This window comes from Ctenocephalides felis, unplaced genomic scaffold, assembly GCF_003426905.1.
Source record: "Ctenocephalides felis isolate EL2017-DRISC unplaced genomic scaffold, ASM342690v1 CF-g0.4_SCAFFOLD_03571, whole genome shotgun sequence".
Lineage (NCBI taxonomy): Eukaryota > Metazoa > Arthropoda > Insecta > Siphonaptera > Pulicidae > Ctenocephalides > Ctenocephalides felis.
The window spans coordinates 57,517,436-57,543,249 of record NW_020539725.1 but is presented as its reverse complement, the minus strand read 5'-3'; the positions used below and the strand labels follow the sequence as shown (position 1 = coordinate 57,543,249).

The window sequence follows — 25,814 nt, the reverse complement described above, 5'->3', positions numbered from 1 at the left end:
GAGCAAATAAAAATATTAACAGGTTTTAATCTAGAAGTAATCGCAGAAATAAGTAAAATGCTTAGATCAATGAAAAATAGTAATAATCGAAACATATTCCAAGCATTAGTTATTTTTTTGTTCAAATTAAAGACGGGAAATTCTAATCAAGTCATCGCCGGCGTTTTTAATATTTCAAAGAGACAAGTCTCTCATTATTATAAACAAATTTTAATTGGATTCGAAAAAGATATATTGGATCAAAATTTTGGATTAGAGTCTTTTACCAGAACCCAATTAATATCGGAGACATCATACAACGCACAAAAAATTCTGGGATTAACCAATGAGCAACTGGCATTAATATGTGATGGTACATATATACGACACGAAAAGAGCACAAACAATGAATATCAAAGAAAGTCATTTTCTGGCCAAAAACGGGTACCACTATGCAAACCATTTACAATTTGTACAACAAATGGTTTCATAGTTGACTTTTTAGGCCCATACCTGGCAACACAAAATGACGCCACAATCATGAAAATTATATTAAAAGATGCGCATGGCATCAGAACTTTTTTGCAACCTGATGATATTCTATTGGTAGATCGCGGTTTTCGTGATGCTTTAACAGATATAAAATCAGCAGGATATGTGCCTCTTATGCCATGCTGCAGGGGTAGAAGAAAACAACTCACAACAGAAGAGGCGAACGAATCCAGAAGAATTACAAAACTTCGATGGGTTATTGAAGCTGTACATGGTAATATTGCGCAAAGATATCGGCTTTTACACAACACACTAAATAATAAATTATTGCCTAAAGTCCGAACATTATGTAAAATTGTAGGGTTTTTACATAATAAGTATGGAAAACGATTATCATCGGATGGAGATTTAGCTGATGAAGTGATCAACTATATGAATGAACGGACTATACCCAACACCTTACATGATGAAGTTATTGAAAATCGATGGACCAGACGAGCAAAAACACTTCAACTTCTTCAGCCAGATCAGTTGTTAGATTTCCCACATTTGAATGAACGAGAACTTAAAATATTATTCACAGGGTCATACCAGTTATCACAAGCAATATCTTACCTGGCTGAAATGCTGTCTGACCAAAATCAGCCGAAGTTATATTACGTGAAAGAACATAGGAATATAATTAGAATTGATGTCCAATCACGGCATATAAATAGGAAAAAATATAATGTTTATATTGAATATACTCCGCTTGGCACCAACTATCGAAGTATTTTAAGGTATTGCTGTAGTTGTCCCAATGGATTGAGGACTGTTGGTTGCTGTTCACATATTGCGGCTATTATATATTATATGTCATTTGCGAGGTATTTATCACGTATTATACGTCCATCAGAAATACTATCGAAAATTTTTATAATAGAGGAAACTTCGGTTGCTATTAACCACGACAGTGATGACGATTAAAATAACAAAATATAATTTTAATTGATTGATTATTTATTTATTTAGCATACCGAAGTATTTGTGTAAATCATATGATACACTTGTAAATTTTAAAAGAACACCAATAAATTTTTATGTCTAATATTATAATTAAAATACTTTTATTAGTTTAATTAAATTACTCACAGTGATAAATAAATGAAATTGTATTTCAGATTCAGAAATGAAAGTTCAGAATTTCTTAGAAATCGTTTCGGGCGCATCGCGCACAGCTTTGCGTTCGAACGAACTCTATGCAATTGCAGGGTATATTAGCGTTACGCGCGGGTGTATTAGCTCCGGTTTTTTCAATTTTCCAATGTGTTCCACCAAATTGATTTGAACAATATTTTCAGTACTAAAAGAAAAAACAATAATCTTTCGAATAAAGCTAATTAGAAGGTGGTCCAACTAAACGCACTACCGGAAAACATCAATTGAAAAATTATTTTATCTTTTTCAGCTAATAATAATTGATTATTTGGCATCGATTGTTCTACATAATGTGACCTAAGCCAATATGAATAGAACCACGTAAATTTTTTTTCGATATCTTTTATGGTTACGTCTAAAAGTGAGTTTGAAAAAAGGGGCCACTTTCACATATTTTCAATGATATCTCGGCCATAAGATGAGATAGAAAGTTGAAAATTGGTATATCGGTTTTTATCATTTAGACCTATAAAATGGCGTATAAATTATTTAAATACCAGGGTGGGGCCGATTCTATATGGCAATGCGCCCATACCCTTTTTCAAGACTAAGACTGGCAAAATCCGTACAGCCATTTTAGAGTTTTACCATACCTAACATAATACCGAGCTCCATTTTTATATATAAGATGTACTCTGGCAATTTTCGCGAATATATTATTGATTTTTTATTATCATAAGTCTGAAGAAAAGAGCCAAAATCATTTCAGTAATTTGTTTTACATAAAATGTCCTTTATTCCATTGAATATTTGCCTTTGTGATAATTCTGTTCCATAATTTACGAATATTGTTTGATTTTACATGTAAAGACATGTTATGCTCTTAAACTTTCCAAACACTTTATAATCTTCCTAATTAATGTTGGATCATGTTTCTTATTTGTTTTCAGAAACTGGGTCATTAAAATCTAATTCTCTTAATTGTGAAATATAAATTGTTTACTTCGGTGTCATGTGCGATGTGTTTGATAAGAGATTAAATGTGATGTTCTAGAAATAAGATACTTTGGAATAAACACTTGAGTTGAGAAATATTTTTATTAAATTTCGGTATGGTGACTGGTAACAATTTATTATTATAGTTTAAAAAATGTGAGAAAAAATATCAGTGTCCTTATATTTTTTTGCATTGCATTGCACGAAAAGTGGCAAAGCGCATTAATTAATAAAATTGTTCAAGTTGAGTAAATTTCTCCAAATATTATGCAGTCTGAACAATTTTTAGTTACATTTTGTACGTCAGGATGTAAATGGCTAAAGTGATTTTCTCATCAGAATGAATTCATTCTCATAAGAATTATTTATAAATTCCACAGGACATCTCTGCCCATTATAATTTATAAAATATTTATTTTGCATAAAACAACACTACTGATAAGCAGCATTAGATACTTTAACTGATGTTAATTGAATACCTGTTTCAATATAACCTTTGCAAAACATTTCCCAAGAAATTAAATACAAATAAAATAATAGGGTATTATATGCGCACCTTGATCATAAATCATCAATAACGGGTCAATCGTGAAAACTTACTTTTACTTAAAAGCTCATCACGCCATTCTTGGCAGTCGATTGATTAATTTCAATAGCTTGTTTAGATGACATTTAAACACATAATAAATCAACAATATTTATACAAGTAAGATGAACTCTGACAACGGAAGAAGTTGCAATCAATTGGAGAATTGTCAGAGAAATTAATCATAAATAAGCGAATATTTATAGACAGGTGAATATCTTAAAATCAATAATTCTTGTTCTCATGCATATTTCATTTTCTGAAGTACTTTTTCTATTTTATCATATATTATGTCTCCAATTTAAGTTTTCTATATTATGGAATATATTATCTATATAATAGAATATATAGATAATATTCTAAAACATAGAATATATTTCTATATTATCCAATTTAAGTTTTCTATATTATTATGGATATTCCATACTTTTTCCAGTATATTACAACTATTTCTAAACCAACTATGCCTAAAATATCCTTTTCTAATATTATCTAAACTTATTATATTTTTCCATCACTATATTTATTACTTAAGTAAAATTTTAGTATTTTATTATGCATTTATAGATAGTTCAAATTACTATATTATCTATAGTATTAAGTAATTACTATTATCTATAGTAATAAGTAGTCTCATAAGAATATTTCAAAGATATAGAGATGTGTTTGAGAACAAACTAAAAACCTCAGCAAATTTTTCGTACAATTTTTTTTTATTCAGGGTCCGCTAAATATCATTTGGAAAATTTTATGAAGAAAACTACTTATTATTTGCTCATTTTTATTTTGAAGTACAATCCTACCAGTTAATGATGGAAAACAAATTCATTTAAACAAATTCATATTCCGTAAATCAACTCAAATGGCTGCAAAAAACGTAAGTCGGTGGACCTAGACATTTATTATTACAAATAATGGAGAGTTAACAAGTCCTAAATTTTTATAGGCTTTTTTTAGATATCAACCGAAACTTTTGTCTTATCTCTCTATTTGAAAAAATATTATGGATACAATTTCTGTAATACTGATGATTTTTTTATTGATTCAGCAATGCTGAAAAAACTATTTTCTTAGGAAATATATTGATATATACCTTTAAGCAAAAACCGATATCACTACTGCTTGATATCAAGCTTACCGAGGCGAGTATCAAACCAGGAACTTCTGATGTAAATTCTATAGCCTTATAAGAGTTCACACTTAAATGAACTTATGTTAACTATATATTACTATTATTATAGAACCTAACTATAAATTAATCATTATTATTATAAATAAATTATTAAAAGTAATTAACTTTTTTTTCGTTGAGGAAAATAACGTATTAACATAATCCTTCATAAATATTCACTTGAAAATATAGAGCAAAATCATGTTTCCAAGTAAAAACGTCTCTTAGGGCATTGCTATGCAAAAAGTTGAGGTAAAAATTGAATGAAATAGGGTTTGCAAATAAAAATAATGTACATAAAAATTAATATGATAAAGTTTCAATTTAAGCAAAACTTCGTCTCAATATTACATATATTGAGTAGTATAAAGTAAAAATGTCACTTGGGGCCATGCAAAAAATGGAATGAAATGGGGTTTAAAGTCAAAAATTAAAATAATGGAAGTGGCTAAATGCTCTAGCAAGGGCTATGTATATTATATATATATATATATATATATATATATATATATATATATATACATATGCCATATTATGATAAGACTCTATACTCGTATAAAATAAACTAATAAAAATAGAAGATAACACCACCTACATATTACGCAAAGCGTAACACACTCTATGAACACTGAATGTACAGTTGATTAATTAATTGAAGTTTTACACTACAGTTATATTTTTATAATAAAAGTGTGCTTTAGCTACATTTTCATATACATTTTCAAATAAAAAATTCAAACATTGTCACCGGTCTGTATACTAAACCCGTTACTAATTTAACGTTAACTAATATAAATATATTCTAAATTCTGTTGTTCATCTTTAAAGAGTAAACAAATAGACTAACATCTTTTGTGTAGCAAAAGTACCGGGATTCGATCTGACACATTACTTACACATAGGGGGAAGTCCCGTGACGCCGGACGGCACCAAGCACCGGACACTCTATTTAACACGCGTTATTTAAGCGAGTATGAATCTTTTCATTTCAAAATACAAGCGAAAGGGGCACACAGCTGACTGCAAACATGACTTTTTTTGCAAAAGTTTGATTGATAGTATTAATTATTTTTTAGCAAAGATTGCGTTTTTGTTAATTAGGTTTGATTTCTAACTTTGTTACCTAACATAAATCATAATTTAATAAACATTTCGTAAAATATTTTTTGATTTATTTATAAATAACCTTAGGTGTCCGCCACTAGGGAACTTTTTCCTAAGTTACAGGGACTCTTCGCAAAGGTAACATACTTACATATGTGTAAGTAATTCGTAATGTGATGCTTCTAAAATAAAAAAAAAACAAAAAATCCAAAAAGTCATCTTTACCAAAGGTTATAAGCTTCTGTAAAAAAATCTTCACCCATTAAAAAACAATAAAACGAACATGGAGATGCCGATAATGCATAAACAGGCATTTCCTGTCGGACTACCGAAAAGGAGGACTTTCTAAAACATAAAACATAAAAGCATGACATCTCGGAGTTAAATATTTAATTTATCATTAATTAATTCTCCGTAGGATTACAAATGTCATATGTAAAATGCGTCAGATTAATTATAAGTCGATAGAGATCTAAACGACGGATGTTTAGTGATTTTTAATTCGAATAGACGATGATCTTTAATGATAAAGCTAATTGGCCGATATGATAGTCACATCATGTAACGACCGGCATATTAGTACTTTCTTGATTAGGTCTATGACGCGATGTGTACTGATTGAAGAATTAAAAATGTAGTTAATTTATTTACAGAACACAGAAAATAAATTTTGACTTATGTTGCATGGCATCGTGCTTTAAGGCCAATTGCTTGAACTTCCCGTTTTTTCAAAAAGCTTTAAAAATTTTGGATAACTTTGAAAAAATGTCATTATTGAAAACTGAGATTTTTAAATATTTTTTATCCAAAGCAATCCTGCTGCGTGGCCAAAAATTAATTACCACGTCTCTTTAACAATAGGAATCGAATGGTTTTTAAATCATTCAAATCCGTTGAACCATGTTCTTGAAATCGTCGACGAAAATTTGTATCCGCACACACATACGAACGCACAGGCATACACGTACACACACACGCACACATACACACACACATGCATCAATTTTTCCTGATGTATGCCAAAATGTTCAGAAGGTGTTAAAACGTTTTGTAAATATATATAAAAAATTTCATTATCGATTTTTTTCCGATTTCTGTAACTTAAAAATTAAAAATATTCATTAGGCTCTAATCTACGGAACTTTTTGTTCAAAAGTTAATTATGAAATTTAATATATTTTATTTAATTATGTTTCATGATTTTTGTATATTTTAATAAATGTAACATATTTATAATATAAAATAGGACATAAATAGGATATAAATACTAAATGTAATTACGGTATTTGCAATATTTTTTTCCACCAGTTACAATTAATAATAAAATATTTTTTATGAATATCTTAACGGTAACATATATTAATTAGTAATAATATTATTAATATATTGCTTCGATTGCTCATTTTAACAAAAAAAGAATTTTAAATAGTACAACTAAACATAGTCACACTTTTTCAGTACAAGTTCATTCTAAGGTGACTAAATTTGAAAAAAATTCTTATATTATTATTTATTACTAATAATCACTGCATATTCAGAAATTTAAATTTTCATAGTGAGAATCAAAATTTTCTGTACAAAATGTAAAAAGTTATTTTACCATTTTCTCTATTTTATTTATAATAAAAACATATAAATGAATAACTCAAAATTACTCAATTTCGCATATAAATGAGTTGAATCAACTATTAATATATGAAAAATATTTTAAAATAAATTCAATTCTTAACAAGTTAATATGTAAATCTTGTGTAATTTTGTAAAACTTTACATGTATAAATTATTTACTTATTTCAACACCATGCCAATTTTATATATATATATATATATATATATATATATATATATATATATATATTAATAAAAATGTATAGACTATTTAATTTAAATATTCAATTAAACTAAAAAAAAGTCCACGATCATATAAATATTCATATGCAAAAAAAAAATTCACGTTCATCTATTTCTATATCACCTTCATCTTAGCTGATTGATTTGTTTTCAATTACTTTATAAATAGAACAATTAAAACACGTGTAATTATTTTTAATAGACTAGCGATAGTAAAATATCATTGTTGTACATTTGTATAAAAAAACATAATATAAAACATATAACGAAACAACTTAATAATAGGCCGTGGATAATAACATTGATAATAAATTTAGTAATAACATACGAATTGTTTGTAATTATTAATTAAAAAAATTATAACAAACAAGGTCTGTGTGTTGATTTCATTCATGAATAGAAATAGATTTGAAATTGAATCAAGGCAGAATTGAATTGAATATACAATCTGAAGAGAATAGTTTTATTTCTGTATGAAAGTTGTATGAAAACTAAAAATTAATTTGAGTTCATTATATGTAATATAATGAATTTATATTTATAATAAAATTATTAATTATAATGTCAGGCTCCTAAAAACTTACTAACCTCCTATGTGCAAGAGTGCAAGTCACTTCTTTAAATATTTATATTTTTATTTAATTTATTATTATTCATCAGGGCTAAGTTACACAGAGGTTATAAAAGTTTTGTATATTAATTTCATTATTATTAGTAATATTATATTTAAAAACCGTTGTGAAGCAATTAGAAAATAAATGAACTTGGTAACACTTCAAATAAAGCATTAGAATCGTTTAAATTTATTTCATAAAAGAGGAATTAGGTAATGGACAATAAAGTACAATGGACTTCAACCAAAATACAATATTTTCCTATATAATACTAAAACCACAATAGTTTAACTCATCAGAAAAAAACTCTATATTACCTACTAAAAACGCTTTTGGACTTTCAAAAGCTTTAATTTGTTTACGAACCCATATTGTTAAAGTTTACACGTTCTTCCTACAAACTTTAATATCGCAATTTTGATATTTCTTTCCCCATCAACTTTATATAAAATTAATTAAAATTTCACAGCAAAATCTAATAGCTGCGAGATGAGATTTTATATTGCTTCTTGGAAAAATATTCTCGCATAGAAGAAATTACTTTTATGTACAGAAGTTTATTTTGATTACACAGAAGAAATATATGCCGCATTTTTATGGCGCAAGCGTCCATAAAATACACTCTTATTGCATTCTGCAAGTAAAATTAATTACTTAAAACATTAATATAGATAAATATGAATTAATGAATTAAAAAAATTATAATTAAAAAAAACAGAACTCTAATTGTTCGTAAAAATTGTAAGTGCAGCTTTTCTTTCAAATTTGTAAAAAATAGAAAATTGAAGGAAACCAAATTTAATATATTAAATAATAAATTAACTTCCTGTAGGGGAAGTTATAATAATCGAAATAAAATCGAAGATGAAAATTTAGCATATCTTTATGTTTTAAGGTCTTTTAAACATTTTGGAATAACTTATAACGTCTTCTTATCAATAGGAATCGAATATTGATAGGAATCAATGCTGTTTGAATATTTAAATTCGGTTGATCCGTGCTCCCAAAAACGTGGACGAAAAATTGTATCCATACAATACGCACACACATACACTCATACATATATCCATTTTTTCCTAAAGTATGCAAAATCGCTCAGAAATATTTAAAACGTGAAGATAAGCAAAAATTTTCATTTTCGATTTTGGACGATTACTATAACATACTTCAGTATTATTTCCTATGTCATTACTTTTGTCAAGGAATTCTTGTTGTATTAATATCCATCATTTCTCAAAATCTCTCACAAATGGACAGAAAATTTTGTAATTTTTTAAGTAATTTTTTAATCCTACAGTTCTGATCGTTGTCCACTTCAGGACAGGTGTACTATGTAATATTTAAAACTATTTTTTTTAAATTAAATAATAATTTATCGGAGTGGTGATCAAAAATTTAATATTGCTTCTCGTATAATCTAAAACAATAATTATTAGTACATACTGACCCAAAATGTTAAAAACTCAATATAAATAATTAGTATATTAATAATTTAATTTTTTACATAAACATCATGTTAGTCAAATTAATTTACAAAAAAAATCAAATTCTGGAATTTATTCTACCTCTTCTCTATAATTATCAATCATAATTTCAGATTTATAGAAAATAACTAAACTTCTATACGCAACTTACTTTCTTAAAAATCTATACTTTTATTAACTTCCCGTAGGGTAAGTTATAGTAATCGCAAAAAAATCGAAAATGAGAATTTTTGCATATTTTCACGTTTTGAAGGTATCTGAACATTTTGAAATACCTTGAAAAAAAAATGAATGAAGTGTGTGTGTGCGTATGTGTGTATGTGTCTGTGTGTGTGCGGATACAAATTTTCATCGACGATTTTGGGAACATCGATCGTGCTGATTAGTTTTTGACGAAGGCAGATCCAGCCGTTTCGAAGATACATAGCAAAAAGTGCAGAAATTCCTATTAGATCCTAGACATCCGCTCATAGCGTTAAGCGTGAACATGTCGTTATAGCTGAGTTGGTTGGCGTCACCGCAATTTTTGTTCGCGTTTAGTAGATAAGAAAGTCAAAACTAATCGGGTTCGAATCCCACGTCTCTAATATTTTTTAATACTTTTTATGTTTGTATAGTTGATACTATATGAACTATTTAAAATTGTTAACTCAGTGTCAGTGCATATATTTCGCGAATGTAAAATCGATGCATTTGAAATAAAATATGTTCATTCAGTTTATATATTTCATTCAAACATATATAAACAACGTCGTCTAATCTAGTAAGTTTTCACATTTTGTCTACAAGGAACAAATAATGAAAATTCTAGTTTTTATAATATGTATTCATAGACATTTTTGTTGACTGATTATTTTTATTCTTCGAATGGTTAATTACGGTACGAAAAGTTCCAGCGATTTGCCTTAAGGCACGATGCCATGCACCACTAGCTATTTAATTTGTTATTATTTATTAGGACTAGATAGATCGTAGATCGCATTAATCCATGAGCTTTTCCAACTTAAATTTCTTATTTAACATGATCATAAGATGATGCAGCAAATATTATAATATGAATCGCTCATCATTCGAACTTTGACCAGAAGCGTACGTGCCACAATCGGCATTAGATCTGGTCGTCCGCGTGATAAAAAAGAATAAACACGAACCTTTGAAAGTCCATGTGCATATAACACATTCCTCAAAACTACATAGTAGTAATATATGGAATTTCTGAGTCAACATCGAATCGAAAATCTTTTATAACGGATGAGTAAGGCGCCCACACAAATGCGGTAGATCGAGTGCATTTGGGTAAATGAAAGTTCATCGGTAATAATAAAAGTATCGGTGATAATTGAAATGGCTTAATTGCACTATTTTTTGTATATCTAGATGGTCAGTCTAACTCTAAATATTTAAACACATTCCTACAAGAAGCCTAAAAAAGAAATGGCCTAAAGACCTCATTCCTAGAAGGTTCCTAAAAAAGAAATAGTCTAAAGACCTCATTACCTAAATTAATTATAGCTCTAGATATTAAAGTATTAGAGGTGTCTTAATATTTTCTTTAGAGAATATTCCTAAATGAGATAATGAGTATTCAGTAAATATTTTAAAAATAACATGATTTGACTCTGATATTGATCATGATTGATCTGATCAGCCAATATATATCAATCATATCAATATATATAAATCAATAATTTGATCATAAAATGTGCTATTTTTTACTGTAATAATAAATCCCAACAATTTTTTTATCTGTAACCCTTAATGAAAAAATTCTATATGTAATATATCGTTAGGGTTGCAATAGTGATTTTTAACTAAGAATATATAAAAATATATAGGTATATAACATATATAGGTAATAGACAATAAATACACTTAATGAACATAAGTTTCAGCAAAATATTCAGAATGAAGTAAATAGTTTATATAATACATAGTTTTCACAATTTCATTCACAAATTCAGAATGAAATGTTTATATGTTATGAATGAATTATATATAAAAGTAGTACTTGTAGTAAAAATGGGATATTGTTGTATTTTAATAGTTGTATTTGCTTACTATCTCTATAACTAAAATTCAAATATACCGAAACTATGTTTTAGTAATTGGTCATTTAGCTGAAAATTTGAAATAATTTTTTTTTCCAAAAGCAATTATTTTGTCAAAACAAGCTGAAAGTTCTTTGAATCATTTAAATTGGACGCTTAGTTCTCTCAAAAACTGCCATTTTTGCACATTTAGCTCTGTATCTTCAAAATGGCTGGGCCTGCCATTGCCAAAAACTAATCAGCTCTTCTCCCAATCATTACAAATTGAATGTTTTTTACATCATTCAAATCGGATGCTCTGTTCACTCAAAAACTCGATTTCTATTTTCTGCACACTTTGCTCCATATCCCCGAAACGGCTGGACCTGCCTTTGCCAAAAACTAATCAGCTCTTTTCTCTATCGATAGGAATCGAATGTTTTTTGAACCGGTTGATCCGTGCGCCCGAAAACGTGACTGGAAATTTGTATCCAAACATACATACACACACACATCCATTTTTTCTGAAATATGCGAAAATGTTCAGATACCTTCAAAACGTCGAGAAATGTAAAAAATTTCAATTTCGATTTTCGGCCCATTACAATAACTTACCCTACGGAAGTTAAAAAAGTACAATCAAACAAAAACAAATATGATACATTCTATTATTGACAGTAAAAATATTGAGACCAGATTTAAAACAGTAATTATGAATGATAACTTTTTCGAATACCAGACCATTCCATACAAAAATGACATAATATTTAGATTATTACTTAATTTTATAGAGCGATTAAATTTTTATCACAAATATATGGTTCAATTGAATTTGACATTTAAACGAGTTTGAATATCTTTATTAGCAAGCATAATATTATGCAAAAGTTAACGGTTGGTTAGTATAAAATTTGCGATTAGTTTTGAATGAGTACCATTAATAAATGAGAAAAAAACTTATATAGTAGCGATAAAAAATCACAATTTATCGATTTGAATGAAATCGTTGTGTGACTAATGTGTGATTAATATGTATAATTGTCACAATATTATCATTTCCCAATACTGAAGGTTTTTATCGACAACGTTTGCTTTCCATTTATTACATTCATATAAAAATTATCTTTTCTTCACATGTATATTCATTCATTGGATTTAATTTAACATATATTACCATATTAAAGTTTATATACTCTTTGACGTGACAATGCTTGTAATAATATTTGAATGAAGTAGAGTTGAAACAAGTAGCACCCCTAAAATTTAAAAGTTTAAATTAGTGTACACCTTGATGTTGAAAAACTGTATTTTATTATTCATTTTTATGAAACGTGACAAGGAGAAGAAAAAATATACCAACTGGTGTAAATAGCATGAATTCAAAATTAGTAATTGTATATAGCTTTACAAAGCCATCTATAAAGGATGAACATTTATAAAAAGACACTAGAGGAAAAATGAAGAAATTCGTTCCATTTCAAGATTATGCAACTTAAATTATGCATTTTTGAGCATCAGAACAATCATAGTTGAATATTAAAATAAGCCAGAGAAGAATAAAAAACAAGATATATAAAAACTGAAAGTGACATGAAAAAAAACCTATCGAAGGCAAACTTGTCACCTGGTACATTTTTCAACAGAAGAAATATCAATAAGCTCACTGAAAGTTTTTTAGCTTACTGAAATTTTTTACCAGAAATGTAGAAATAATAACATCCTAAACTTAGACCAATATACACCTGTAATGGTTTGGTATAGCAAATACGCCATGCATCAGAATTTTTGTAATTTTATTTTGTTGATATGCTGGAAATCTTCTAGAGCAAAATGCAACCACAAGTGCAAGTATGCTTAATGCAAAATATTTCCATACGCTTTAATAATTTACTTTTAAAGTAGACTAAAAATAATAATAAGTGTTCATAATTTTTCGATCACGAAAATTCCATCTCTCCTTTACAATATGATTGATAACCAATTGTATCCAATAAATTATTATGGATCTGATATACAAATGCTGAGAAACGCGCTACTTTTTAATTCTATACCAATTTAATTCAATCATATTTATTAAGACCAAATGCTTTGTACGCAATTGCTTGCATTTAACTTATTGTAACTGATCAAATAGATTCACTATAAATAGCTATACTGATTATTAAAGAGATTTTTCATCGGGGTATGAAATCACATAAGATAGCAATAATAATCACACTAGATACTAATTTAACTTGTAGTATAATTCAATTAGAAATTTAATATATATATATGAATACATTTTGTGGTTATAAATTACAGTAATCAAAGATATGTTTTTTTTTATATTTTAAATTAAGTCATCTCACATTTGCGTGAATTAATCAAACAAGAAAAAAATACTACACCGCAAAATTATGTCACAACCATTAGATCTACTTTTTTCAATTCATTTTCAATTCAGTTAATATTCAGTTATATCTATATTGCCTTATATCGTTAAACTTATTTTACGATATATAATTTTATTGACAACATTCATTATTAATTAAAAACCAATACAATTAATTAAAACTATTTTTTGTTTTAATTAAAAGCCCATAATCAATCAATTATCACACGAGCGAAATTAACGAATTATATTGAGCTAAAAAAATTATCTTTAAGTAGTAATAAAAAATTTACGTCTATACCAACCTTGGCAATAAAAAGACCAAAAACCCAATACGTAAATTCAGAACTTGATTGAGCAAAAAAATTATTTATTTCTATAAAAAGTGGCTATAAAATCGAATTAAACAATAAGTCAATGAATGAGAGATTTTGTACTGGGATTAACGCACTGTTGCGGAAAATAATTTAGTAAATTAAATGTGTGTCAGATTTACTTATTACACAAGCACAAATTATTAAACACACACACATTAATGTAGTAGAATTTATTTGCGACGTTTCGGAATTAATTACACTCCATTATCAAGCTTTCTGTTAAGAACAAAATACATATTACAATGAACACCATGGTAAATAATAATTGGGCGATTTTTGTTAAAGGAATGAATTAGTAAACTATTTTTATAAATCGTAAAACAAAATCACTTGAAAAATGCTAGAATTGAGAATCGAAAGTTATTTATCTGTGAATCATATTTAGAATCACAAATCACTATTTTAAAAAACTTGTATCTTCACATACTATAAATTAACATTTGATATGTGCTTACAGGTAAATAATTTGTATCTCAATTTTACAATATATTTATATATACGTGTATATATATATGTACATATATAATTATTAGAGTTAAACAACTTATTCCTTTAAAAAATTGCTCAATTATGTTTTCTTACCATATTTGATCATTGATTCATGTCAGAAAAACTTTTTTGCGGTACTTTCCAGAAAATCGCTACCATTTAATATTTATGAAACAAAAATTTTCTTTGCAATATATATGGATTCACTATCACAATATGCAATCCTGTTAAAAGAAATCCTGGCGTTGTGAGCAAAAGGCTTAACTTCTTCATTAAATGTGGAATAAATGGAAAGGCATCTTAAAAGACAATTTTTCAGACAATTGATTTGCTTCATTTCACGCCCATGGAAAATTAATTCAATTTTGTGATCAAAAACCAGTTTATTAAAATTGAATGAGTATGTGCATTTCAAGAAAATTATTGTAGTCAATGAACGTTATTAGTTTTAAGATTTTCAAAATTGCTTATTGATTATTGATTGATTATTAAATTTAACTTAATAAGAATAGTTATCAAATCTAAATTACATTAAAAATTTATCAAATTATGAGTGGAATCCAGAAAACTAATAGCCTTCTTGTAGAATTTTAATTATATAGTTTTTGATTGATTTTCATTGAGCGTGATATAGACGAAGCAATTTGAAAAATCGTCTTATAAGATGCTTCTCTATTTAATCAATATTTAATTAAACTGTACACAAACTTCTATACCTCGTATAAGTTTGTCCCATAGACTATTCCATTCAATTACACTATTCTAGGGGGTAGAGACATCAGTTTTAGGTCACTTAAATCATCGCAAAAAAGGCAATTAATTTTTTTACTATCATCTTTTTTATATTTTTTTTTCTCAATGTTACAGGAGTACAGAAAAAAACGAATTGGCCAATATTGATCGATATTGACCAACATTGACCAATATTCGCTGATATTGACCGATATTGGCCAATATTGACCGATATTGGCCAATATTGACCGATATTGACCGATATTGGCCGATATTGACCGATATTGACCGATATTGACCGATATTGGCCGATATTGACCGATATTGACCAATATTGGCCAATATTGACCAATGTTGGCCGATATTGACCAATATTGTCTAATATTGACCAATATTGACCGATATTGACCAATATTAACCAATATTGACCGATATGGACTAATATTGACCAATATTGACCAATATTGGCCAATATTGGCCGATATTGACCAATATTAGCCTATATAGGCCAATATTAACCGACATTGATCAATATTGGCCAATATTGACCGATATTGACCAATACTGTCCAATATTGACCGATATAGACCAATATTGTCCCATATTGACCGATATTGACCAATATTGGCCAATCTTGGCCGTTATAGACCGATATTGACGAATATTGACCAATATTGACGAATATTGACCAATTGACCAATATTGGCCAATATTGTCCGATATTGACCAATATTGGCCAATATCGATATCAATTCAAAATGGCTTGAAACATCTAGAAAATATTAAATTAGCTAATCGGATTTTTTGATGAAAACATAAACTTCTTCTTGGGGAAGTTAAAAAACTATATTTACGAATTTCTTTATAGAACTGAATCCTTCAGTTGAACTCTTATGATACATTTAGAGTTTTAATTTGATTCTTTGAAATGATTGTTACAATTTATGCTCTTTCAAGATCTTATTAGCGTTACTGCAAATATAACTATTTATCTTGTATCATTGTTAGTTTTAAATAGATTTAAAGAGTTATGCTTATAAAATAATAATGAGAAAACGAGTATCTCAAATAACATGGCACGTACGACGCACATATGTCTGACGCAAGCCGCCGGCTGCATATCAAATTATCATATATTGCATTTTATTACAATCAGCCGACTTCCTAAAAATTATCTCTGAATAAATGATATATTTATATGTGAATGGAAATGGATTCATAAAGCTTCAGATATCTTTCTTCTTCTCAACATCGCCTATAGTTCTATCTTGAGTACCTACTAACACGCAATGTAGTACGCTTTTTTCGTCAATGTATGTAGTTATTTATAGATAATTAATTAAATCGATAAACAAACTATTTAAAAATCGTTTCTTATTATTATTTATCTCTTTCAAAATGCAAAATAATAAATAACTATTTTTCATATCATCAGCAGACGTCTAGACTGCATAAAGACATTGCTGTAGACTTACAGAACGCCTACAGGCCTGAATATCTAAATATATATAATAATAAGTCGGGTTTTCCTTCCTGACGATATAACTCCAGAACGCACGAACCAATTTTGCATTCGTTGGAAAGGTCTCGGGCTCCGCAAGGTTTATAGCTAAGAAAATTAGTAGTGCATGGCATCGCGCCTTAATGCAAATTGCTGAAACTTTACGTACCGCAATTAAAAATTCGAGTAATGACATTAGTGAGAATTATCAGAATTATGCTTGGTTAAGTCAACGAGCAATTCTTGCCGCAAAGGATAATGATGTACACGCACTGAATTTCACCATTCAATCAAAAATTTCTGGGCGATTTGGTGACATACCAATGATTCCGACTGGTCTTCCGTTTGACTTCAAACGATTGCAATTTCCAGTTCGCCTTGCGTTCGCAAAAAGAAGTCGCAAGGCCAATCGCTTGGTGTTTGCGGGATAAATTTCGAATTGATTATTTAGAAAATCATTGTTTTTCACATGGGCAGTTATACATTGCCTGTTCACGAGTTGGAAAATCATCCGCTTTGTTTGTGTTAACGTCAGATCAAAAAACTTCAATGAAACGGATAATTTGCGAATTCACTTTCATTTACTTAGGGAAGTTCAACTAAAAACACTTCATTTTTGTAATCGAAATAAATTCATTACTGTTGTGTAATAAAATCAATGTTTTCCTTTTCAAATATAAAACAAACAAAAAATTTCTTCATCTTTCTCGAAAACGAAACGAAACCATCTGGTGGCGAAACGTAGTTCGTCGGGTTTGCTAGTTATTTATAATATTCAATTATCTTATTATTAGTGACTTGTTATTTAGTTGTTGTCAGAAATTTTAAAATAAATTCATGCAACATTCAAATCAAATTTATCGTTTGTTTTATTGTTTCAACAGCAATCAGAAGTCTTACTTTACATGTTCTATAAGCTGTTTTGTTCAAGATTTATGACCTAAGGTATTATTATGAAAAGCAACCCATCGGTTCACCATTCTCCTATGTGTGGGGTTATATATATATATATATATATATATATATATATATATATATATATTAGTTCTTACGTCTAATAGTTTACATATGATTGAATGATGCAACTATGTCCACGAAGGAAGATTTCCACTTGAAATTATATTGTAATCTATAACCCCAAGTGGAAATTTGACATCAAAGTTGCCTGATGTCGGCCAAATTTCATCATTTGTTCTTGAAAGTTTTATGCACTATAGATGCCGGAAAATATTGATGAATTTCGATACCAGTTTAGTGACCATGCCTGTGAGTTACCTTTTACAAGTAAATAATATTCTAATGTGTATTTATGAGTAATATCACAGACACTGGTTTGTAGAACGGATCTATTCATATCTGGAGGTATTTCGTATACGTCATTTACCACAACGGACGTCATGTACAGACAACGATGGTATGTCTGGAATGCTTTTACGCTACTTTGTTGAATATATATCAATATACGTGTAAAAATTTGCCAGAAAATTACTTTTCTTCATACACCTCATATTTATCAAAGTAATATTGCAAGAGATTAGAATTCTTCGAATGATTGCTAAAGTTATTTGTTTATGTTAATGTCTGGGTGATCCTACGATTTGATATGAAACCTTTAATATATATATATGCTAATATTAAGTCAGTCCTTTAATAATAAGTCTCACTTTTACTGTATTATTTCTACTGAGGTTACTGTGTGTAAAACTAATCGAGAACATACCGCACATTTCCTAGAATCAATTATTACTAAGCAAAGTGTTCAAACAAAGTTGTAAAGTTTTAGAGCTTTATTATAGTGCAATAAATCAGTTACAAAAACATGGCGAAATCGACCGATCAACATAAGGCTTGTAAAGCACAACAAACCGACCGACGATCGAATTTCTCATCATTTTAATATCGTTTTTTTTATCTCGAAAAAGAAAATTGCAAATGAATATATACGAAGTAAAGTATTACAAAATTTTGCGTTAACCAACCAGTTTCAACATGGTCAATTGAGTGCGTTGCACTCGCTTCGAAATTCGTTTCTTTTGAAATCAGCTGTTCGATATTTAGTAGAAGAGCCAGAATTAATAAGAAGAGCAAAATATCATTTGACTAATATAATTTAAGAAAGGTCTCAAATAACATTTTCCAAAGTATAATTGAAAGCCTAGATTTCACCAGAAAAATCGTAAGAATATCTTCAAAGGTTCAAGGCATTGATAGAGAAAGTTAATTTAAATCGAAAATTCTTGCCAAATATGATTCAATTATATAGCAAATTAATTAATAATTCAACAATAAGGCAGAGCGGAGATTAAAGCCCCGCGGGTAAAAAAGTCCACCACCAATATTTCAAAAACAAGTAGGGGGAAGTCCCGTAACGCCGGACAGCACCATATGTGTTCAATGCTGGTTATTTTGAAATGTCCGGTACTAGGTGCCACTTTGTAAAATCATATTTTTTGATAACAAAGTTTGATTAATAGTATTAATTATTTTTTAGCATAGGTTGCGTTTTTGTTAATTTAGTTTGATTTCTAACTTTGTTATCTAGCATAAGTCATAATTTAATAAACATTTCGTAAAATAGTTTTTGATTTATTTATAAATAACCTTAGGTGTCCATCACTCGGGGACTTCCCCCTAATGATTTTTTAACTTCCCGTAGGGTAAATTACTATAAATCGCAAAAAAATCAAAAATGAAAATTTTTATATATCCTCACGTTTTAGGGGTTTCTGAACATTTTTGAATACATTAGAAAAGATGCATGTACGTGTATGTGCGTGTGTGTGTATGTGTGTATGTGTGTGTGTGTGCGGATACAAATTTTCATCGACTATTTCGGAAACACCGATCAACCGATTGAAATAATTCAAAAAACATTCGATTCGTATTGATAAGGAGACGTGCCGATTCGTTTTTGGCGAAAGCAGGTCAAGCCGTTTCGAAGATATGGAGCAAAAAGTGCAAATTATGGCATGTTCTTGGAGAAAGAATCGGCCGATTAGAATGATTCAAAAAACATTCGATTCGTGTTGATGTGGAGACAAACTGAATAGTTTTTGGTATAGGCAGGTCCAGCCGTTTCGAAGATACGGAGCAAAAAGTGCCTATTATATCCTAGACGTCCATAGGCTCATAGCGTTGTGCATGGGCATGTCGTTATAGCTCAGTTGGTTGGCGCGTCACTGCAATTTTCGTTCTCTATGCTATGGGTCTATATTCGTATGAATTGGTAGTAACAAACCATCAAAAAGCTAAGTATTTACTGTGGGATCAAAAGTTTCACATAAAACCTAACTTCACGTAGTTGTTATAAGAGAGACATCAGAAAGTTGCACTTATGATAAAATTGTTATTTGACTTTTTTGCAAATGCCTAGATGTTTGACAGTTCGTTACTACCGATTCATATGAAGATAGACCCGTAACATAACATAACCATAACATTTCTATTTTAACAGAGAATTAGTCCCATAGCTTATGCTTATGAGGAGTTTGTTTCAGTATTTTCATCAAGTTATATTAATCTGAAATTATCAATTGCAATCCTTAAGCTTATAAGCAAAACTTTACTGATTTTTCTTAAGTAAGAATATCATTTAATTTATCAAATTAAATTTCTACTTTATATGGAGAAAACACGCCAGTCCAGATTCCACATTAAGTGATGTAAGTATTGAATACGCACATATAAGTATATATATTCATATGATTCGGACCAGACATAACATGTCAAAAATATTTATGTCGCTCAGATAAAATAAATATACAATATTTATCATTTTATTACCGTTTTTATGGTGTTTCGATTTTAATGTTTCTTTTATGTGTATTTCTTGCAGGTTATCATTTAATACATAAAACAGTAGTGCATCACATCGATTACAGATTTTCAAGGCTGTATAAACATTTATTTATCAAAATCATTTTACTCCAATACTTAATGAATTTTGTAAATAGAGCATCATATTTTTTACTAATTATTATCATAGAAATGGGTAATATAACATTGAAGATGTTAACATTTAAATTGAACCATATCTCTAATCATAAAAAACAAACCTTCTAATCATAAAAAATTAATGTTGTAAATCGATATATCTCAAAATTAATAATTTTTAATAAAATAAATTTTAATTATGAAATTTACAGAAACAGAAGTTGCGTTTCGGTAACTAAATTTTATTTTCTTTTGATTGCTTTTTGTAGAAAATTTAACGATTCTCTTAAAAATTCATTAATTTGAAAAGTACATAACATATACCTGAATTCAAAAGGTAATTTAGTTTTATCTGAATAAATGTTTTCAATTAGAATAAAAGTTACTAAAATTGAAATAATGTTACTAAACTTGAAAAAAGCTTATTTTTAAAAATGGTGTTTATATATTATGTAGTTGTTTTAAAATATTAGGATTACAATAATAGCTTTTTTTACAATATTAATTATAAACTTATTATAATTTTATTATATCATAATTTTGCTTACGACTATTGATTTTAATACTCTTAATTCTTAATTCATATTGTTAAACCCTGGTACTGTACAGAATATATTTTTTGCTTAAAAAACTTTCTACTATAAAAAAAGATTGAATCGTGTTATAAACTTTATTAAATGGTTATAAAATAAATAACGTCTTATGTGATTAATTCGTAATACCAGAAAAATAACATGAACAATAAATTGGCCTAAAGAAACTGTAAAGAAAATTTGCTAGACTTTCTCATTTATATATTTTTCTTTATTAGAGAAAAAAAATTAAATTGTTAATAATTTATGTTATAGCAAAATTTTCAAAGACTCTATATAATATGATATATTTTGCTGTTTGTCAATAGCAAAAGACCAAAATAAACTTCTAAGGAAAAATATACAATTAAAATTTTCTTCATTTTTTTCAAAGTGAATTTATTAGCCCTACAAATCAATATAATAAATAAAATCGTTGTTAATAATAAATAAATAAAATATATTCCGGAATCGAATATGTAAGAATAAAAAATATTATAACTAGTGGTGTATGGCATCGTGCCTTAAGGCAAATTGCTGGAACTTTCCGTACCAGAATTATATATTCGAGGAAAAAAATCAGTTATCAATAAAAATTGATCAATGATTTAAAACAATTGTTTTATACATTTTCAAATAGATAATTATATTCATATTATATTCTAAATATTTTATCATTCATAAAATATACATTGACGATCTTATAGCTCCAAACAATCGAGAATGTTTACATTAGCAAGAGGTGCCGAATGAATCTATCTGAGAATATATTTCTTACGATTACAATAACGCATTTGAAATATATACGTTTTGAAATTGAATTGTAAGTTTCCAATTCATATTTGAAGTATAAACCTTTGTATATTTTTGAAATTTTTTTTTTTTTTCGGAAAATATTGAAATTTGCTTGAACCGTGTAAGTGAACTTCAAAAATTAAAAATCTTGGTACGAAACCCAACAAAATTGTAACAAAAAAATTACTACTCATTTTTAACAACTTCATCAAATATCGTATAATTTTATGTGCATAGGCCTATGTTCATTTTTGACCAACCAATACCTTTTCTTTTACTTTTTCTCTTGTATTTCCGAAACCGGTAGCGCTGCCTTACCAAAAATTTCATCAATTACTCATTTGGTCATTACAAGTAAAATGTTTTTGAACCATTCAAATCGGTTGATTTGTGCCCCCGAAATTGTGGACGAAAATTTGTATCCAAACATACATACATACCACACACACACACACGTCCACAATTTCGGGAGTACGGATGCTACAACCCGATTTGAATAATTCAAAAAATTCGTACCTACTTATGAGAAGACGTGATGGTTAGTATTTGGCATAGACAGGTAATAATCTATTTACAAACATTGATAAAATTTCTCTAATAATTTATTACGAGTAGTTCCAGCAATAATTTGTCTTAAGGCACGATGCCGTACACCACTAGGTATATTTTTCATTTATGAAAACTACTACTAAGCAATATTTCAATTTTTTTAAAAATAAGTCAAGAATAAATTATCAAAGGTCGTTATTTGTCGTTACTTCTTGTCCCGGCGGATGTTACAACTAGCGCCAAACACGGGGTAAGTTGTAACAACGGACTTCTATAGAAAATGATTGAATTTGAAATAACAAAACAACGGTTATGGAATTATTTTTGCTTCAATTGGTAGAGAAATAGTTAAATTATCTATTGAGTTATATTATCGTAATATAAATAGTGGATTTCAAGATATATTAAGTACAAAAGAACTGTCACAATAAACCCATAACTCCTCTATACCTATATAAACAACATGCAACTATAAGACGTAAGACAAATTAGTGAGTGGAAAGGGTTAAAATAAATACTCTACAATATAAAAAAATACTATAAATCAATATTTATATTTTTTAGGAAATGCTTTAATTATTCACCAATGTCTGTAATACTAGGAAAACTTTTTTGTAAAAGCACAAGGTTTCAAATACCTTTTCTTAAACTTTGACAAATATATTAATACAATTTGTTAAACAATAATAAAATTAATACTTATTTACATGCTACTAAGACCTACTAAGCAACATTTTAATTTTCTTTCAAATAAGTAAAGAATAAATTATCAAAGGTCGTTTTTTGTCGTTACTTCTTGTCCCGGCGGATGTTACTACTAGCGCCACACACGGGGTAAGTTGTAACACCTCATTTCTATAGAAAATGATTGAATTTGAAATAACGAAACAACAGTTGTGGAATGATTTTTGCTTCAAAAGTAAAAATAAAAAGTAAAAATTATCAAAAGTATTATAGTCGTTTTTTTGTCGTTACTACTGATCCCGGCGGATGTTACAACTAGCGCCAAACACGGGGTAAGTTGTAACAACGCACTTCTATAGAAAATGATTGAATTTGAAATAACAAAACAACAGTTATGAAATTATTTTTGCTTTAAAAGTAAAAATAAAAAGTAAAAATTATCAAAAGTATTATGATCGTTTTTTGGTCGTTACTACTTGTTCCGGCGGATGTTACTACTAGCGCCAAACACGGGGTAAGTTGTAACAACGGACTTCTATAGAAAATGATTGAATTTGAAATAACAAAACAACAGTTATGGAATTATTTTCGCTTCAAAAGTAAAAATAAAGAGTAAAAATTATCAAAAGTATTATGGTCGTTTTTTGCCGTTACTACTGATCCCGGCGGATGTTACAACTAGCGCCAAACACGGGGTAAGTTGTAACAACGCACTTCTATAGAAAATGATTGAATTTGAAATAACAAAACAACAGTTATGAAATTATTTTTGCTTTAAAAGTAAAAATAAAAAGTAAAAATTATCAAAAGTATTATGATCGTTTTTTGGTCGTTACTACTTGTTCCGGCGGATGTTACTACTAGCGCCACACACGGGGTAAGTTGTAACACCGCACTTCACATAATTAAATTTGAAATAACAAAACAACAGTTATGAAATTATTTTCACTTAAATTGATAGAGGAATAGTTAAAGCATCTATTAAGTTTTATTATCGTAATATAAATAGTGGATTTTAATATATAATAAGTACAAAAAAACTGTCACAATAAACCTATAGCTGCCCTATACCTATATAAACAACATGCAACTATAAGACATAAAGTGTAAGAGTTTAATTGAAACTTGTCTGATATATATATATATATATATATATATATATATACATACATATAATTCATTTAATCTAGAGTTCTTTGTTAAGCCATTAAATCCAACTTTTTTTACTCACATCTTCGAAGATGCTTCCAACATTGGCTGTCACCAGCAAAACTGGAAGACCGTCGCCAATTGTTTCCATTGTGACACATAAGAACTTATTTTTGAATCCTAACAATAATAGGAAACCAATAAAAAAAACACTCAGCACTTTCTAATACTTAATATTATTTTCCACATTTAACACTCATCACCCACTCCGAAATTGAGGTTATGTATGTTGAGAAAACGTCATTGCATATAACCAACGACATTGTAAAAGAAATAGTAATAGAACTATAATAATAAAATTATGATCAGATTCTAATGAGATTCACTGTTATTTAGTAAAATTTTAAACACGCACTACATTATTGGGGAATTTGGTTTAAATAATTATTTTCGGAGCACCGTTCGTGCCGTCAACGTTACATAAACCATTTCAACTTGTGATTTTCATATTTCTCAGCATTTAATTATTACTTTAAACACAATCTATACCGTATTTTATACATTATTTAGCGATTGAATAATATTTTTATTCCGCGATGCGTGCGTGTGCTGTCAGTTGAAGGCGTTTCGTACGACTGATTCTAGTTGGAATCAGATGCGGCGACGAGGCGCGTGCGTAAGCGTGTTCGCCCGTTCGGCATGTCATGATGGTCGTGGACTATTTACATTGTTTGGATAACCTAGAACAGATTAAAGTTTACGAACAATAAAAGATTATTTTGTTCTTTGGAGGCGTATTTAAATGAATATATGTATAATATTTGTTATAAATATTATGAACTTAATATAATAAATTTAATAAAAAAATTGAAAATAATTTTTATTCATACATCTTTACGTTTCAAAGATTTCTGAACATTTTAGCATAGTTTAAGAAATATCGATGTATATATGTGTATATGTGTTTTTTTTTTGTATAGAGAAGAAAACGCCTTTATACATCCCACTCAATACCGTCTGGGTATAATACCGACTAAAACCTCCGCTCTTGCCTCTTTTCCCCACCGAAACCGACATTAGGCATTACTTTGTGGGGGGAGGGTCTAGAATGTTATCATTATTGCACTGAAACTAGTGGAGCGGATGGCATCGTGCCTTAAGGCAAATTGCTGGAACTTTCCGTACCGTAATCAACATTCGAAAAATAAAAATAACCAGTCA

At 28.5% G+C, this 25,814-nt stretch overlaps 1 protein-coding gene across 1 annotated transcript in view; it reads right to left on the bottom strand.

Moving 5' to 3' along the window:
• LOC113385235 (type I inositol 1,4,5-trisphosphate 5-phosphatase) overlaps positions 1–25,102 on the bottom strand; it is a 43,305-nt gene extending 18,203 nt beyond the window's left edge. The window contains exon 1 of the mRNA XM_026623067.1: positions 24,676–25,102. Within this exon, the coding sequence (XP_026478852.1) occupies positions 24,676–24,744 (69 nt within the window). The 5' untranslated portion in view covers positions 24,745–25,102. The remainder of the gene's footprint in view (positions 1–24,675) is intronic.
• Between the last annotated feature and the right edge of the window lie 712 nt (positions 25,103–25,814).